The sequence below is a fragment of the Aotus nancymaae genome, unplaced genomic scaffold (assembly GCF_030222135.1).
Source record: "Aotus nancymaae isolate 86718 unplaced genomic scaffold, 86718_ANA_hifiasm-v0.15.2.pri h1tg000011l, whole genome shotgun sequence".
In the NCBI taxonomy this organism is placed as follows: domain Eukaryota; kingdom Metazoa; phylum Chordata; class Mammalia; order Primates; family Aotidae; genus Aotus; species Aotus nancymaae.
Window position 1 is genome coordinate 86,008,592 of NW_026988422.1, and position 17,894 is coordinate 86,026,485.

Consider the following 17,894-nt stretch of genomic DNA (forward strand, 5'->3'; position numbering starts at 1 on the left):
CTTATGCCTCGTTCTCCCGAGTAGCTCTAATGACAGGCATGTACCACCGCTAATTTTCATATTTTTAGTAGAAATGGGGTTTCACCATGTTGGCCAGGCTGGTCTTGAAATCCTGACCTCAAGTGATTGACTTGCCTTGGCCTCCCAAGGTGTTGGGATTACAGGCATAAGCTTCTGCTCCCGGCCCACATCCCATTCTTGAACTTTAAATTTTTTTCTTTTCCCGTACTATAAATAACATGAGTACACAGGAATTTATAATGTCCCCTCCCCAGTTGAAAAGAAAGCCCTCCTTGATTCTGCAGATCAGGTTTCTCGGTTATGTGCATTCATAGTTCTTTTTCTCGGGCATGTATGACAATTGGAATTCATTATTTGTATGACTGTTTCTTTCTCTCCAGTCAGACTTGAGAGTTCCATAAGGGCAGAGTTTGTGTCTTTTAATCACAGCTATCAAAGCAGCACCAGACACACAGTAGGCCAAAATTTGTTGAATCGGTGGAGAATAATTTCAGTGTAAACAATAGTAGTTTATTATAAAAGATCACTTTGCTGCAACCTACTTCTGAGAGCTCTTAAATGACTTGTTTATATAGCAGTACTTGTTGAAGGCTACTGTGCTTGTTGAAGGCTGCACATTTTGCTACCTACTCGGAAGGACTTCTCTATGGATGAAGACGAAGAAAAAAAAAACCTCCATATTGCAAGTGGTAGGATTTAACAGTGGGAGAGCCTGCCCCTCGCAACTCCTTCTCACAGGCCAGGAGAGCCTGCCCTCCCTCCCATACTCTATCTCACAATGCCATTTAGCTTCTTTTTCAGAGCTCAAGAACCCAGACAGCCGCACTGAGCCTTCCTATAACAGACTCTCTTTCATCTTTAATGGGCAGATTCAAGATTATTGCTGCTAGAGATAGAAAGTTGGGGAAAAGTCCTCGAGGGTCCCCGTCTTTGTTTGGAGCAATTTGATGCAGGTAGCTTGTATTTCTCTTTATCTGCTTCCTGTTTCTTCTTTTAGCCATTACCTTAAGCATCTGCTTATCTTTTTTTTTTTTTTTTTTTTTTTAAATCTTAAGAAATGGGGTCTCACTGTGTTGCCCATGCTGGTCTCAAACTCCTGGGCTCAAATGATCCTCTTATCCCAGCTTCTCAATGTGCTGGGATTACAGGCTGTAGGCATGAGCCACTGCACCTGGCCAGTCTTTTGTTTTTTATGAGGGTAGCTGGAACACATTTAATTTTCTAAGGTTAAAAACTTACTTTTGCTTCACTTGAGGAAACCACATGGGAGGTCTTCACAAGTGCACTTTTCTTTTTTTTTAAATGTGAAACGCCTTAGGAACATTCTTTTTATTTTATTTTATTTCTTTGTTTTTTATTATGGGGTTTCAACCATGATGGCCAGGCTGGTCTTAAACTTCTGACCTCAGGTGACCCACCCACCTCGGCATCCCAAAGTGCTAGGATTACAGGCATGAGCCACCACGCCTGGCCTGCAAGTGCACTTTTCATTTTCATCGCTGTCCTAAACAGCTACTGGTGTACTCAGCCAAAACCAGCTTCAGACAAGTCACCTTTCTGTGGGGTGGGATGGGGGCTGACTTATTCTGTAAAGTGGGATTTTAGCAAACTACACTAAGAAGTAGCGTTTTCATGAAGAAAGTACATTTTGCTGTCTACTTGGAAGGACTAGTTGAAATCCTTGGGATGGGTCTGGTTTGGCGGCTTGTTGACTGTAGTAATGTCTGTGCCCACCAGGTGGCACAGTTGCTTTGTTTAAATGATAAGCTCGTTTTTATTTTCAGCGAGTTGTGTGTGGTAACTCATTTCTTATTTTAATAAAAAAAGCCACTATATTTGTTACTATCTTTTTAAAGAAATTTTGACATGTAAATTTGAGTGATGCGCGAGAAATTGGTGTCATGTTTCTTTTGTAGGACCTAATGCTACTGCAAATAGTAAAAAAAAATAGTTTTTTAAAAAAAGCTCTATGAAGGCTATATAAGCCTTGTCATCAGCCCACCGTATGGTGCCAGCCTATTGCTCTGCATAGAATATGCAAGATCACATGGTGTTCTGAATATCTGCAATATCTTGGAGGGTAGGGTGGAGTGAGTTAAGGTTACTGTGGCAATTTTCATCTGCATTCCTCCTTTCTTCTGCATTTGAGACTTACTCAGGGTACTAGGGCATTTAGCTTATTGGATTAAAATGAATGTAGAAACAAATGAAGTTTAGCATCCATCTGTTACTTACCCCTGGTTTCCATCACTTCATCAACCACACTTCTATTTTCTTAACTTTATTCAGGCTAGATACAGTATGTTGATGAGCTTCCTTCTTCCTCTGTCTGCTCTCCTCAAAAGATAGGACTGTGTTGCCCGGTCTGAAGGTAGTGAGTTATCTCAACTGATTGTTCACCATTACAGATGGAACTCCTTGTTGTAGTCTCTTCCTGTTTCTCACTACTGCACCCAGCTGGTCTTTTTTTAAAAGAAGGAAGGGAAGGGAGAGAGGGAGGGATTGTGCATATACTTTATCTGACATTTACCAGCTGTGTGACCCTAGCCAAATTACTTCTGTGAGCCTCAGTTTCTTTGTTTATGAATGAGAGTGATAATGGAACTATCAGGGAGGATTAAAAAGATAATCTTTGTAAAGAGCTTAAAACAATGGCTTGTGCATAATAAAGTCTCAAATGTTAGCTGCTGTTTTTGCTTAATCAGTATAAGTGCTGAACCTTTAGGAAGCTCTTTCCTTCATTTACCATCATCATCACCATCATCATCATCATCTACTGATTCCTTGGCATTCCTGTACTTGTCCTACATCTATGTCGCTACTTCATGTATTCTCTTCTGCTGCCTGTATGTTGTCTTGAGCTACTGTGGGAAATCGGTTCATTTTTGCTTTTTATTTTGCCTTACTATTTAATACAGTGCCTTGTACATATTAAGTGTAATTCAGTAAATCCTTGATTAGGCTTTTGGAATTTTATAAATTTTCTTGAAGAATGAGGATGTCGCATTCTGTCTTTAAGTGATATTATGAGGAAGCCCATAACTCATTCATCCATGCTCTCCATAATAGTTCTTGTCTCCTTCAAAAGAGCTATTGGCTTGTAGCCTGTGTCTGTGTACCACTTTTAGGGTCAGAATGATGCACATCTTTTTTTTTTTTTGAGACGGAGTTTCGCTCTTGTTACCCAGGCTGGTGTGCAATGGCGCGATCTTGGCTCACCGCAACCTCCGCCTCCTGGGTTCAGGCAATTCTCCTGCCTCAGCCTCCTGATGCACATCTTCACCTATCATAGATTAGATGATTCTCCTTGGTTGTTTCAATAGGACTTTTCAAGTATTTAATTAAAAAATTACACATCATGCAAAAATAAAGTTGTGTTTTGGGGAGGGTTCCGGCAAAAACAGGAAAGCCCGCTAGACAAGTTCTAAAAGAGCTATAACGTATAAAGTTGCTTTTTTAAAGCAGAGTACAGTTAACCTAATGATGGATTCTTCTGCTTCTGACTGACAGATTGGAATGTCAGCCAAGCTGCACAAGGCAAGCCCACGTTGTGCACCCCTGTACATTGGGGAAGGGTGATGTGTGCAGATGCCTAGGCCCATAGAAATGTGCTGGCATTTTCTTAAGCAGCGTGGACTTTGCTCATTGACTGATCAATGTTTACTGAATGAGTCTCTGCCCTCAGTGACTCCTCACTTCCAGATTGGTGAATTTTTAATTGATAAGGGGCAGAATTAAGATTGTTGTTGCCAGAGTTGGAAAAGTCCCCACAGATCCCTGTTTTGTTTAAGAGCAGCTTGTTGTAGGTAGCTTGTATTTCTCCTGCTCCTCTTTTTTCCTGTTTGTCTTTTATCTACTGACTTTTAAGTATCTGCTTATCTTTTGTTTTTTTTTATGAGGGCAGCTGGGAGCACATTTTATTTTCTTGGGTTGAATGCTTATTTTTGCGTCACCTAAGGAAACCACAGCCTTTCAAGTAGTTTTGAAAAAGTGTACTTTTCATTTTCATTGCTGTCCTACCAGCAGCTACTGGTATAACACTATAAAAGAACAAGGTAAGTGGTAGGAAGGGAATAGCATCAGGGATTCTCAAAAGTATGATAGATAACCATGTCCCTTGATTAAAGAAAACAAAAGCTGAGGATTACGTAGAGTAGGAAAGCAGTAAGAGACAAGGTCTGTCAGCAGCATTGCTTGTGCAGATGGCTGTATTCTGAGTAAACTCTAGTCTAGAATATTCTGTGAGGGGTAAAGAAGGGAGAAGGAGTACCTACTGTGGTGTTGTTTTCCCAGTTAGGTCATAAACCTGGCCTTATTGATGAGAACTAATTCTTGGGAAGGTCAGGACATTGCTAAAGATAACATAGTCATTAAATACAGTGCTGAGTGTGTGCCATGTACTGCTAGACAACTCATTTTATTTTGAGATAGAGCCAGGATTTGACCTGGGTCTTTCTTACCCCGTACATAACCTGTGCTGTCTTTTATCTTGTGGGACAGGAAACCTCGAATGCTGACATTGTGCCTATCGCAGCACCCCAGGCATTCATTCAGCAAATGTTTGTCTAGTTTTTGTTGGACATTGGGAATGATGAAAAGAATGAAAACTTGTATATTTGCTAGTGGGTATTAGATGGTAATTCCTTTTACAGGTTTCAGGGCTCTCCATACATTAACTTATTTCATCACAACCTTCGGAGCACCTAGCACCTAGTAGACACACGACGTGTCTTTATTTAAGTAGTTACAGTAGAGTGTTTTCTTCCTTTACTGTAGATTTGAGTCATCACAGTGACCTCCAACAAAATTTTGAGACAGGTCTCTGTTGCCTAGGCTGGAGTGCAGTAGCACAATCTCGGCTCACTGCAACCTTTGCCTCCTGGATTCAAGCAATTCTCCTGTCTCAGCCTTTCAAGTAGCTGGGATTACAGGCACGCATCCGGCTAAGTTTTATATTTTTAGTAGAGATGGGGTTTCACCATGTTGGCCAGGCTGGTCTCAAACTCCTGACCTCAAGTGATCCTCTTGCTTCGGCCTCCCAAAGTGCTGGGATTACCACCCTGAGCCACTGCACCCGGCCATCCAAGAAAATGTAGAAGTTATGTGACTTTAAAGGTCACCTTTGTAAGAATACCTTATTGTTTACAGTACAGCAGATGTCCTATATAACTTCAGCTGCAGCATTTGGAATCTACTGTGTTACTGTCTTACTGTTCCTACCACCAACTGATTCTTAAGTTAAAAAACAAAAGAGGAGATGAAAATGGAGTAGCATTCAATAAATGCTTGTGTGTCTCATAATTTGTAGCTAAATCTGGTTGCAGACAGTGGCCACAGGCTTCACAGGCCTTGTTACTGATGTAGCAGGAGGGACTCTGAGCGGATAATATCTGCCTAAGAACCATCGGCAGGACTAGCCCCTGTACCCGCCCACATCAGGGCCTCCTGCATCACTTGTTCAGCCTATGCATGTGTTTGCTCAAAGATCATGTCACTGGCGATCATACATACATTCCTTACTCAGTTAAGGTAAATACTAGTGTGCTCTCAGACTTGAGATTATACAGCAGAAGTTTAAGGTTCATTTGTTGTTCATTCGCCAAGTATTTATTAAAGGAAGGAACCCTTAAAGCCAGTTTTAAACAAGCAGACCTTCTCCAGAGTTGTCCCTCCATTGACTGCAGATTGTTTTTGCCTTCTGTCCTTACATATTCTTGAGTACATCTCATTACCTGGGTTTTAATCAGCTGACCTGCCCTCTGTTTTAGGTCTGGTGTGCTGCCATTTGCGTCTCATCTCTAGTATGAACCCACACATTACCTGTGTCTCTCGGCAGGGTTCTGGCCAGGTTTATGGAGCCACCTGTTTGAGCAGCCTCATCTGACATTTTTTAGAACCGTAGAGCACTTTTATTTGGCATAATCTACTGTATTATGAAGTGAAAAGCAAGGGACACACTTTGGAGTACTTTCCTGCCCTGCTTTCTTTTTTTTTTTTTTTTTTTAAAAAAAGACACAGTCTCACCCTGTCTCCAGGCTGGAGTGCAGTGGCGATGTCGGCACACTGCAACTTCTTCTGCCTCTGGGTTCAAGCAATTCTGCCGCCTTGGCCTCCTGAGTAGGACTACAGGCATGTGCCACTGCGCCCAGCTAATTTTTGTGTTTTTAGTAGAGACAGGGTTTCACCATGTTGGTCAGGATGGTCTCAATCTCTGGACCTGTAATCTACCCACCTTGGCCTCCCAAAGTTCTGGGATTACAGGCATGAGCCACTGCGCCTGGCCCCTGCCCCGCTTTTTGAAATCATCAGATACTTTTGTGACAAGCTATGGTCATTTCATTTGTCATTTGCTGACTTTCAAGTAAACTGAAATTTTACTATAATCTGAGTGAAGTAACCAGTTTGTAACTATTTTAAATATTAAAACAAATGGAAAATTAGTGGCTTAGTATTAGAATTAATATTGATCTGCAGTATATAATTAGTTGCTCTTTGAATTGGATTGACTTTTTCTTTTGTCAATGAAATATTTTCCCCCAATTTTTAGAATACATGTTTCTCTACGAGAGTTGGAATTTTTTTTCAAAATTGATTTCTCTTTCCTAAATTGATTGACAGTTCTCCCAAAGCTGAGAGCATGCTTTGGGTAATCGCATAGCAAACTGAGATGTAGAAGCTTGGACTTCTATTAGGACCCCTCTGTTGACTCTGTGTCATAGTGGGAAGGTGGATCACTCTGAGCCAGTTTTCTTTAAGTTTGGCCATTATACCTAGAGAGTCAGATTTCGGAGCCAAGATGGAATAGGATTTTGCTGCCTACTTCATACAGTTCTATGCTTCTTGATCTTTTTCTGAGGCAGAGTCTCATTCAGTTGCCCAGACTAGAGTGCAGTGGCATGATCCTGGCTCACCACAACCTCCACCACTCAGGTTCAAGCAATTCTCCTGTCTCAGCCTCCCTAGTAGCTGGAACTTCAGACACCCGCCACTACACCCGGCCAATTTTTGTATTTTTAGTAGAGACAGGGTTTTACCATGTTGGCCAGGCTGGTCTCAAACTCCTGACTTCAGATGATCCACCCACCTCGGCCTCTCAAAGTGCTGGGATTGCAGGCATGAGCCACTGTGCCTGACCTTTTTTTATTTTTTAAGCTTGTGTTATTTTATAATTCGTAAAGGAAAATCATGCATGAACATATGGCAGTGCTGTTGACTACAATCCATTATCTTTTCTGGTTCACTTGGGAAGAAAGACCAGACTATCCTTAGGGAGAAAATTGATTATCTTTAGGGGTGGCAGCTTCTCCTGAAGATTGAGTCAATTCGTTTTCCTTGGTGTTTTCCATAGTACTTGAAAGCTAGCCACCTTGTATTGGAGTAGTACATATTTGCAAGCAAATACCAAGCATTGGGTCATGTAATCTATTTCTAAGAATTTCTTAAAACATAAAGAATAGTTTATTATTCAGCCTGAGCTGAGACTAAAAATGAACCCCAATTTAAAATAATACTTGTTTGTTGAAGAACATTTTAAGTAAAACTAAAGGTTATTTCTCTTTTTTTCCTTTCCTTTCCCCTTTCCCCTTTCTCCTCCCCTCCCTTCCCCTTTCCTTTCCTTTCTTTTTCCCTTTCCCTTTCCCTTTCCCTTTGCCTTTGCCTTTGCCTTTCCCTTTCCCTTTCCCTTTCCCTTTGCCTTTCCCTTTCCCTTTCCCTTTCCCTTTGCCTTTCCCTTTCCCTTTGCCTTTCCCTTTGCCTTTGCCTTTCCCTTTGCCTTTCCCTTTCCCTTTCCCTTTCCCTTTGCCTTTCCCTTTGCCTTCGCCTTTCCCTTTCCCTTTGCCTTTCCCTTTCCCTTTCCCTTTCCCTTTGCCTTTCCCTTTCCCTTTCCCTTTCCCTTTGCCTTTGCCTTTCCCTTTCCCTTTCCCTTTGCCTTCGCCTTTCCCTTTCCCTTTGCCTTTGCCTTTCCCTTTCCCTTTCCCTTTGCCTTTCCCTTTCCCTTTGCCTTTCCCTTTGCCTTTCCCTTTCCCTTTGCCTTTCCCTTTCCCTTTGCCTTTCCCTTTGCCTTTCCCTTTCCCTTTCCCTTTCCCTTTGCCTTTCCCTTTCCCTTTCCCTTTCCCTTTGCCTTCGCCTTTCCCTTTCCCTTTGCCTTTGCCTTTCCCTTTCCCTTTCCCTTTGCCTTTCCCTTTCCCTTTCCCTTTCCCTTTGCCTTCGCCTTTCCCTTTCCCTTTCCCTTTCCCTTTCCCTTTCCCTTTGCCTTCGCCTTTCCCTTTCCCTTTGCCTTTGCCTTTCCCTTTCCCTTTCCCTTTGCCTTTCCCTTTCCCTTTGCCTTTGCCTTTGCCTTTCCCTTTCCCTTTCCCTTTCCCTTTCCCTTTCCCTTTCCCTTTGCCTTTGCCTTTGCCTTTCCCTTTCCCTTTCCCTTTCCCTTTCCCTTTCCCTTTGCCTTCCCCTTTGCCTTCGCCTTTCCCTTTCCCTTTGCCTTTCCCTTTCCCTTTCCCTTTTCCTTTGCCTTTCCCTTTGCCTTTCCCTTTCCCTTTCCCTTTGCCTTCGCCTTTCCCTTTCCCTTTGCCTTTGCCTTTCCCTTTCCCTTTCCCTTTGCCTTTCCCTTTCCCTTTCCCTTTCCCTTTCCCTTTGCCTTTCCCTTTGCCTTTCCCTTTCCCTTTCCCTTTGCCTTCGCCTTTCCCTTTCCCTTTGCCTTTGCCTTTGCCTTTCCCTTTCCCTTTGCCTTTCCCTTTGCCTTTCCCTTTCCCTTTGCCTTTGCCTTTCCCTTTCCCTTTCCCTTTGCCTTTGCCTTTCCCTTTCCCTTTCCCTTTCCCTTTCCCTTTGCCTTCGCCTTTCCCTTTCCCTTTGCCTTTGCCTTTCCCTTTGCCTTCGCCTTTCCCTTTCCCTTTGCCTTTCCCTTTCCCTTTCCCTTTCCCTTTCCCTTTGCCTTTCCCTTTCCCTTTGCCTTTGCCTTTCCCTTTCCCTTTCCCTTTCCCTTTCCCTTCGCCTTCGCCTTTCCCTTTCCCTTTGCCTTTCCCTTTCCCTTTCCCTTTCCCTTTCCCTTTCCCTTTCCCTTTGCCTTTGCCTTTGCCTTTCCCTTTCCCTTTCCCTTTCCCTTTCCCTTTCCCTTTCCCTTTCCCTTTGCCTTTGCCTTTGCCTTCGCCTTTCCCTTTCCCTTTGCCTTTCCCTTTCCCTTTCCCTTTCCCTTTGCCTTTCCCTTTCCCTTTCCCTTTGCCTTCGCCTTTCCCTTTGCCTTCGCCTTTCCCTTTGCCTTTCCCTTTGCCTTTCCCTTTCCCTTTCCCTTTCCCTTTCCCTTTGCCTTTCCCTTTCCCTTTGCCTTTCCCTTTCCCTTTGCCTTTGCCTTTCCCTTTGCCTTTCCCTTTCCCTTTCCCTTTCCCTTTGCCTTCGCCTTTCTCTTTCCCTTTCCCTTTGCCTTCGCCTTTCCCTTTGCCTTTGCCTTTGCCTTTGCCTTTGCCTTTGCCTTTGCCTTTGCCTTTGCCTTTGCCTTTCCCTTTCCCTTTCTCTTTCCCTTTCCCTTTGCCTTTCTCTTTCCCTTTGCCTTTGCCTTTGCCTTTCCCTTTGCCTTTGCCTTTGCCTTTGCCTTTGCCTTTGCCTTTGCCTTTGCCTTTCCCTTTCCCTTTCCCTTTGCCTTTCCCTTTTTCCCTTTTTCCCTTTTTCCCTTTTTCCCTTTTTCCCTTTCCCATCTTACTCTGTCACCCAGACTGGAGTGTGGAGGCACAGTCATGGCTCACTGCAACCTCTGCCTCCTGAGTTCAGGTGATTCTCTTGTCTCAGCTTCCCAACTTGCTGGGATTACAGGCACCTGCCACCACACCTGGCTAATTTTTGTATTTTTAGTAGAGATGGGGTTTCACCATGTCTGCTGGTCTCAAACTCTTGACCTCAAGTGATCTGCCCACCTCAGTCTCCCAAAGTGCTGGGATTACAGGAATGAGCCACCACACCCAACTCTGAGTAATTCTTTTCAAAAATTATTAAATTATTTTTAATAATGTAAAATAATGACAACATAGTGAGACAGGATCTGGCCTCCTGGCCTCAAGGGATTCCTCTTGCCTCAGCTTTCCAAAGTGCTAGGATTACAGGCATGAGCCTTTTTCTCTTTTAAAGAAGACTCATAAGCTCATCACCCAGCAATAACTGCTGTTAATATTTGAGGATATTTATTCAGACGTTTCTCTGTGGGATCAATAACTGTATTATAATGATTCTATTTTGTTACTATCTATTCTTTATTTTTAGTCTTGTACATGGCAAGTGTATTAGTCCGTTTTTATGCTGCTAATAAAGACATACCTGAGACTGGGAAGAAAAAGTGGTTTAATGGACTTAAATTTTCATATGGCTGGGAACGCCTTACAGTTATGGTGGAAGGCAAGGAGAAGCAAGTCATGTCTTAATGGATGGCAGCAGGCAAAGAGAGAGAGCTTGTACAGGGGAACTACTTTTTAAAATCATCAGATCTTGTCAGACTTAACTATCACGAGAATAGCACAGGAAAGACCAGCCTCCATGATTCAGTTACCTTCTACTGGTTCCCTCCCAAAACACTTGTGAATTGTGGGAGATACAAATCAAGATGAGATTTGGATGGGGACACAGCCAAACGGTATCAGCATGCCTGAAATATACATGTATTATACATGTATATTAATTCTAGTGGACCATAGGCTGTACTCTTTCCCTCAGTTTGTTTACTGGTATCTCATCTTGTTTTTCAGTGGATGAGTACATTGCCATTGCCAAAGAAAAGCATGGGTACAACATGGAACAGGTAATATGGTTTTCTTTCTTTTGCTGTTAAAAATGAGTATTTCTAACTAAATTAGTATTTTTTTCTTCTCTGTATTGGGTAGCAGTGTTTCCTCATTAGCAACTTTTTGGTAACTACTAGTATTGTTACACAAACTCTGGTCTCCTTTTTCTTGTTCAAGGTGAATATTAGAGGACCCTTTGATTTGAAAGGCACATCTGTGCATTTCTGCAGATCTACAGCCTTTAGGACACTGATTACTTAGTGATTACTGAGCTGGATGCTTGAGCATAATGCTTTCTCATTTGATAGGTGATTTGTTTGTCATTCTTCTGGTTGTATAATGATGTTTTCTGACTCATATTTTCACATTTTACCTAAAGTGTTTTAATACTCACCATTTTGAATCACTTTCAGCTTGTAAACATTTGACTAAAGTTTTCTTTTTTTTTTTCTTTGAAGCAAAGTCCCACTCTGGCACCCAGGCTAGAGTGCAATGGCTCAATCTCAGCTCATTGCAATCTCTGCCTCCCAGGTTCAAGTGATTCTTGTGCCTCAGCCTCTCAAGTAGCTGGGATTGTAGGCGTACGCCACCACGTCTGGCTAAATTTTTATTTTTTTTTTAAGATGGAGTTTCGCTCTTGTTGCCCAGGCTGGAGTGCAATGGCACGATCTTGGCTCACCAGAACCTCTGCTTCCCGGGTTTAAGCGATTCTCCTGCCTCAGCCTCCTGAGTAGCTGGGATTACAGGCATGTGCCACCATGCCCAGCTAAGTTTGTATTTTTAGTAGAGATGGGGTTTCTCTTCAGGCTGGTCTTGAACTCGCCACCTCAGGTGATCCTCCCGCCTCAGCCTCCCAAAGTGCTGGAATTACAGGCATGAACCACTGCACCCAGCCAGGCCTGGCTAATTTTTGTATAGAGACAGGGTTTCACCATGTTGACCAGGCTGGTCTTGAACTCCTGGCCTCAGGTGATCCACCGGCCTTGGCCTTCCAATGTGCTGAGAGATTACAAGCATGAGCCACCACACTCTGCCAAGGGTTTCTTTTAAATATTGTTTGTAACATACTAATAAGAAATCCACAAGATTTATTTTTCTGCAAAAGTGTGATGATACCTTATTTCAGCATTAATGACTTCCTTTAAATACATCAAGTTGGATCAATGCTTTCTGTGACCTTAATCCAGATCTTACAACCTGTAAGTTACTGACATTGCTCATGTTTCCTAATGATAGAAGTTACCAAGAGTTTAGATTATGTGAAATGGTACCTTTTTTTTTTCGAATTGGCCTTACATTTACTCTATCCTGGTCATTGAAGCTACTTTTAATTATTAGATGATGCAAAATATACCTGTATTAATTCTTAAGGATGCTAGATTTCTCCTTTAAAAATGATCATTAGTATGAAAATTTCCTATGTCATAATTGCAGTGTAAAAATTATCCTTAGCAATGTATTGCTGGATTATCTTGTCCTATCTCTTTCGTAATTTCTACTTTTTTTATTTCTAAGCTAAGAAAACCTTTATGTACATCATATATATATATATATGTATATATATATATATATAAAACTTAAATATATATACAGTTTTTTAAATAAAAGAACAATACAACAATCGTGCTTTTATAAATTACTTTCTTCTTTTATATATTGAGGCAGTAAAGCGTGATATTTGAAGAGCACAGATCCTAGAGCCATGCTGGTTCTATAGCCAGTGGCAAGTTGCTTAATTTCCCAGGCCTTCCATATTCTAATTTGAAACTGAGAATGATGGAGTTTACCTCACCAGGTAAATGAGTTAATGCACAAAGAGCATTTGACAAGGAGAATTCTGGGACAACGACAGAGTGTCGAGCACCAAGAGACTTTCTCCCCACCTAGATAGAAATTGCACTGTTAGAACCTGTCTGTAACTATTTTGAAACTTTGGGGTCTACTGAGGGCTTGTAACTTTGGTCAGTTTTAGCTCCCAGCAAACTAGCAGTTACCCATCCCCCATTATAATCCCCCCTGGCAGGCAGCTATTTGTGTGTTCCTATAGCACTTGCATATAGCTTGTAGGAAATGGGAAGGGCAGAAAGCACCCTGTCCTCCAAATACAGGATCAGTGCTCTGATTGCTACTTCTGATCACAAAAGTGCAGAGAGGACCCCCACACCTGCAGTTGTTGCATGCTCCTCCTCTCCAGCTGATGTGACTTCCAGGGGACTTAAAGGACTAGTGTCCTTGCCCTCCCAGGCCCTCTTCGTATTTCTCCTTTCACACTTTTGGGAGCCAGACATAAAGGCTGGGACTTTTAAAAGCAACTGCATATTAGGAGAATGTCACCATGCATGCCTGGGGAAAGGCAGGGCCTCAGAGAAGTCCGTAAGTTTATACCTCAGGCTGATCCTCAGCATGGAGGCAAGTCTACAACAGCCAAAAGAAAGCAAAAACGGTAAAAACGCGGCAAACCCTGAGGAAGAGTGTGATTATGATTTACTACGTTATTAGATTCAAATGTTGTCCAGATTTTAACAGAAAAATCACAAAGCATACAAAGAAATGGTAAAGTATGCCGATTCAAAGGAAAAAAATTAATCAACAGAAACTCTCTGGGAAAAGACTGTACTGGCAGATCTACTAGGCAAAGATTTTAAAACAACTATCTTAAAGATGTTAAAAGAACTAATGGAAGATGCAGAAAAAGTCAAGAAAATAATGTATGAACTAAATGGAAATATTAGTAAGGAAATGGAAAACCTAAAATAAAACCAAAATGAACTTCTAGAACTTAAAAACTTGAAATGAAAAATTCACTAGAGGTGCTCAAAGGCAGATTTGAGGAGTCCCAAGAAAGAATGAGAAAGAACGTGAAGAAAGGACAATGGAAATTATTGATTGAGTCTGAGCAGCGGAATGAGAAAAGAGTGAACAGAGCCTAAGGTACCCTTGGAACACAATCAGGTGGACTAACATATGCATTATGGAAGTTGCATAAGGGGAAAGAGACAGGGACAGAGAGATTATTTGAAGAAATAATGGCCAAAAACTGCGCAAATTTGATGAAAGATGTGAATATAAACATCTAAGAAACTCAGTGAACTCCAAGTAAAGATAGACTCAAAGAGACTCACCAAAGCACATAATGAAAAGACAGAGAATCTTGATAGCAGCAAGAGAGAACTAACCCATTACATATAAGGGATCCTGAATAAGCTTATTAGGGTATTTCTCGTAAGAACCTTTGGAAGCCAGAAGGCAATGGGCTGATATATTCAAAGCAGTAAGAAGAAAACTGCCAACTAAGAATCCTATATCTGAGAAAATTCTTTCAAAAGTAAAGGGGAGAAATTAAGATATTCGCAGCTAAATAAAAGCTGCAAGAGAGTCTCTCTGAAAAGGCCATCATGGATCTGAAGTTGCCAACTGGTAATCCTGTTGTCTGTAAATTGTTCAAGAACTTGAAGCCCATCAAGTCCATAAACGAAAGTTCCTAGGGGATGAAGAAACTGTGCATAAAGCCATGGAAGCCATGGCTGCGCAGGGCAAGGCCAAGAATTGAAGGCCAGCAGGCTGACTGCTATCTTAAGGAACCCTCTCTCTGCCCATCCCATTCCTCTTCATCTCCCTGCTGCACATACCACACTGACCACATCTGTAGGCATCTTACATTGGAGCTGCAGATGGGAACTCCTGGCTCCCATTTTCATTGTAACCACTTTTGTCTCCTGCACCCACTCCGTTCATATAAACTAGTCAGAATAGCGCCTCTGGTGCAGGGAGAAATCTCTCCTTATCCAAGAGAGTTGAGAGATAGTGACTTGGGCTTTTGCCAGGGCTTTGTTTATTAAGGACCTTGTGGGAGGAACCATGCTGTCCTGGCCAAGGAGGAGAAGCAGGAGAGCCCGTTTGACCCCAGGCACCAGTCCTGTACTCTTTCTCTAGTCAGTCCACTCTGTCTGTGGAGCTCTGCTCATTCCAGTGGAAGATGAGTGTAACCTGCAGGGTAATGTGAAAAAACAACTATTTTTTCCCTAACCCCAGAGGAGGTTGCTCTAGAAGGTTGACATCAATCCTGTATTAAGTTCATGTGTTGGATTTATATTTATGAAAAATTATATATATAATACAAAACAAAAACCCACAGCAGTGGGTTTTAGAATCCCTCCCCTACCTTATTTTGTGGCAGTGAAATGCCTCTTGATCTTGTTTAAGTATGTCTTTCACTGACTGATTTCTGAGTTGTGTTCTCATTGCTTGGCCCTGCCATGCAGACCCAGTATTCAATCTTTTTTTCTAGATCAGTATAATAAAGGAGTAATGTACAATTTAAAATAAATAAAAGCTTTTGTCTTTTTGTTTGTGTGTGTGTGTTGTTGTTGTTTTTTAAGGTGGGGTTTCACCATGTTGACCAGGATGGTCTTGATCTCACGATCCACCCACCTCGGCCTCCCGAAGTGCTGGGATTACAGGCGTGAGCCACCGTGCCCAGCTTGTTTATTTTGTTTTGAGACAAGATCTTGCTCTGTCACCCAGGCCGGAGTGCAGTGGTGTGATCATAGCTCACTGCAGCCTTGAACTCTTGTCAATCAAGCAGTCCTGCCTCAGCCTCCCAAGTAACTGCAATTACAGGCATGCACCACCCTGCCTGGCTAATTTGTTGTTGTTTATTTGTTTTCCATAAAGTCATGGTCTTGCTAAGTTCCCCAAGCTGGTCTCCAACTTCGAAACTCAAGTGATCCTCTCACCTCGGCCTCCCAAAGTGCTTGGGGTTACAGCTGTGACCCACAATGCCCAACCTCAGATAATAGCTATAGAACATATACACAAGGAAATAGAAAGGAATTTATATCTTTCACTATCAATAATCAACTAAATATAAAAAGGAAGCCCAAAGCGGTGGCTCATGCTATAATCCCAGCACTTCGGAAGGCCGAGGTGGGCCGATCACTTGAGCTTAGGAGTTGGAGACCAGTCTGGGCAATATGATGAAACCGTCTCTACAAAAAAAATTAGCTGGGTGTGGTGGCATGCACTTGTAGTCCCAGCTGCTTAGGAGGCTGAGGCAGAAGAATCGCTTGAGTCTGGAGGGGGAGGCTGCAATGAGCGAAGATCATGCCATTGTTCCTCCAGCCTGAGCAATGAGAATGAAACCCTGTCTCATAAAAAGAAAAGAAAAAAAACATTAAAAGGAGACAGTAATTCAGGAAATGAAGGACATAAAAAGCTTTAAGGAATGTACAAAACAAAATAGCAAAATGACAGAAGTCCCTCCTTATTATCAGTGATTACTTTAAATATAAAAGGATTAAACTTTCCAAACCAAGGACAGAGATTGGCAGAACGGGTAAAAAATATAGGATCCCACTAAATACCATGTACAAGAGAGTTACATTAGTTCCAAAGACACAAATAATTTTAAAGTGAAAGTGTGGAAAATGGTATCCCATGCAAGTAGTAACCAAAAGAAAGCAGGAGTGAGTATAATAATATCAGTCAAAATAGACTTTAAATAAAAGTTAGACAGGGACATTCATTGTTGGTGGGAATGTTAAATGGTACACTTGCTGGGGAAAACAGGATGGCAGCTCCTTAAAAAATTAAAAATAGAATTGCCGACCGGGCGCTGTGGCTCACGCCTGTAATCCCAGCACTTTGGGAGGCCAAGGCAGGTGGATCACGAGGTCAAGAGATCGAGACCATCCTGGTCAACATGGTGAAACCCCGTCTCTATTAAAAATACAAAAAATTAGCTGGGCATGGTGGCGTGTGCCTGTAATCCGAGCTACTCGGGAGGCTGAGGCAGGAGAATTGCCTGAACCCAGGAGGCGGAGGTTGCGGTGAGCCGAGATCGCGCCATTGCACTCCAACCTGGGTAACAAGAGCGAAACTCCGTCTCAAAAAAAAAAAAAAAAAAAATAGAATTACCATATTTCACCAGTTCTATTTCTGGCCAAAGTGGGTAGATTGCTTAAGCCCAGGAGTTCAAGACCAGCCTGGGCAACATGGCAAAACCCTCTCTCTACAAAAAGCACAAGAGATTAGCCAGGCATGTGATGTGTGCCTGTAATCCTAGCTACTTGGGAGGCTGAGGTGATCAAGGAGGATTGCTTGAGCCTGGGAAGTGGAGTTTGCAGTGGGTGCCACTGCACTCCAGCCTGTGTGACAGAGCCATACTCTGTCTCAAATAATAATAATAACAATAATTTGGTTTTTTTGAGACAGAATTTCGCTCTTGTCACCCAGGCCAGAGTGCGATGGCATGATCTTGGCTCCCTGCAACCTCTGCCTCCCAGGTTCAAGTGATTCTCCTGCCTCAGCCTCCTGAGTGGCTGGGATTATAGGCGCCCACCACCACACCTGGCTAATTTTTGTGTTTTTAGTAGAGACGGGGTTTTGCCATGTTGGCCAGACTGGTCTCAAACTCCTGACCTTCAGGCGATCCACCCGCCTTGGCCTCCCAAAGTGCTGGAATTAGATGTGTGATCCACCTCACCCGGCCAGTAATAATAATCTTAATAGGCACAAAATAGAATGATAGTTGTCAGGGGCTGGGGGTAGGGAGGAATATGGAGAGGGAACAGGAGCTGTTGTTTAATGGCTACAGAGTTTCCCTATTGCAAGTTGAAAAGAGTTCTGGAGTTGGATATTGGGATGGTTGTACAACATTATGAATGTATTAATGCTACTGAACTGTACAGTTAGATGGTTAAGTGGATAAAATGTATGTTGTGTAAATATCACTGCAATTATGAAGAATAGAAAAAGGGGCATCTGACAGTGTCTGCCACTTAGCACTGTATATGAGTTAGTTTGTCTAAATATGAAGGAGTTCTTACTTTTCTTTTTCCAGTTTCATTTCCATTTTCCGTGTTTTTTGTTCAATCTAAAATTTCACTGATATCATTTTTGTAGGCTCTTGGGATGCTCTTCTGGCATAAACATAATATTGAAAAGTCATTGGCTGATTTGCCCAACTTTACCCCCTTCCCAGATGAGTGGACTGTGGAAGATAAAGTCTTATTTGAGCAAGCCTTTAGTTTTCACGGGAAAACTTTTCATAGAATCCAACAAATGGTAAGTAGATGAGACCACTGAGTTTTAACTACTTTTTTCTCTTAGCTACTCTTT

At 42.3% G+C, this 17,894-nt stretch overlaps 1 protein-coding gene and 1 non-coding gene across 3 annotated transcripts in view; one reads left to right on the forward strand and one right to left on the reverse strand.

Moving 5' to 3' along the window:
• RCOR1 (REST corepressor 1) overlaps window positions 1-17,894 on the forward strand; it is a 131,942-nt gene that overhangs the window by 91,656 nt on the left and 22,392 nt on the right. For both annotated transcript variants that reach the window (XM_064375234.1, XM_012471206.3), the window contains 2 exons: window positions 10,740-10,792; window positions 17,679-17,840. In XM_064375234.1, coding sequence (XP_064231304.1) covers window positions 10,740-10,792; window positions 17,679-17,840 — 215 coding nt within the window. The remainder of the gene's footprint in view (window positions 1-10,739; window positions 10,793-17,678; window positions 17,841-17,894) is intronic.
• On the reverse strand, window positions 3,406-3,465 carry LOC135274392 (U7 small nuclear RNA). Its single transcript, XR_010342230.1, has one exon. It is a non-coding gene; the product is annotated as a U7 small nuclear RNA (small nuclear RNA).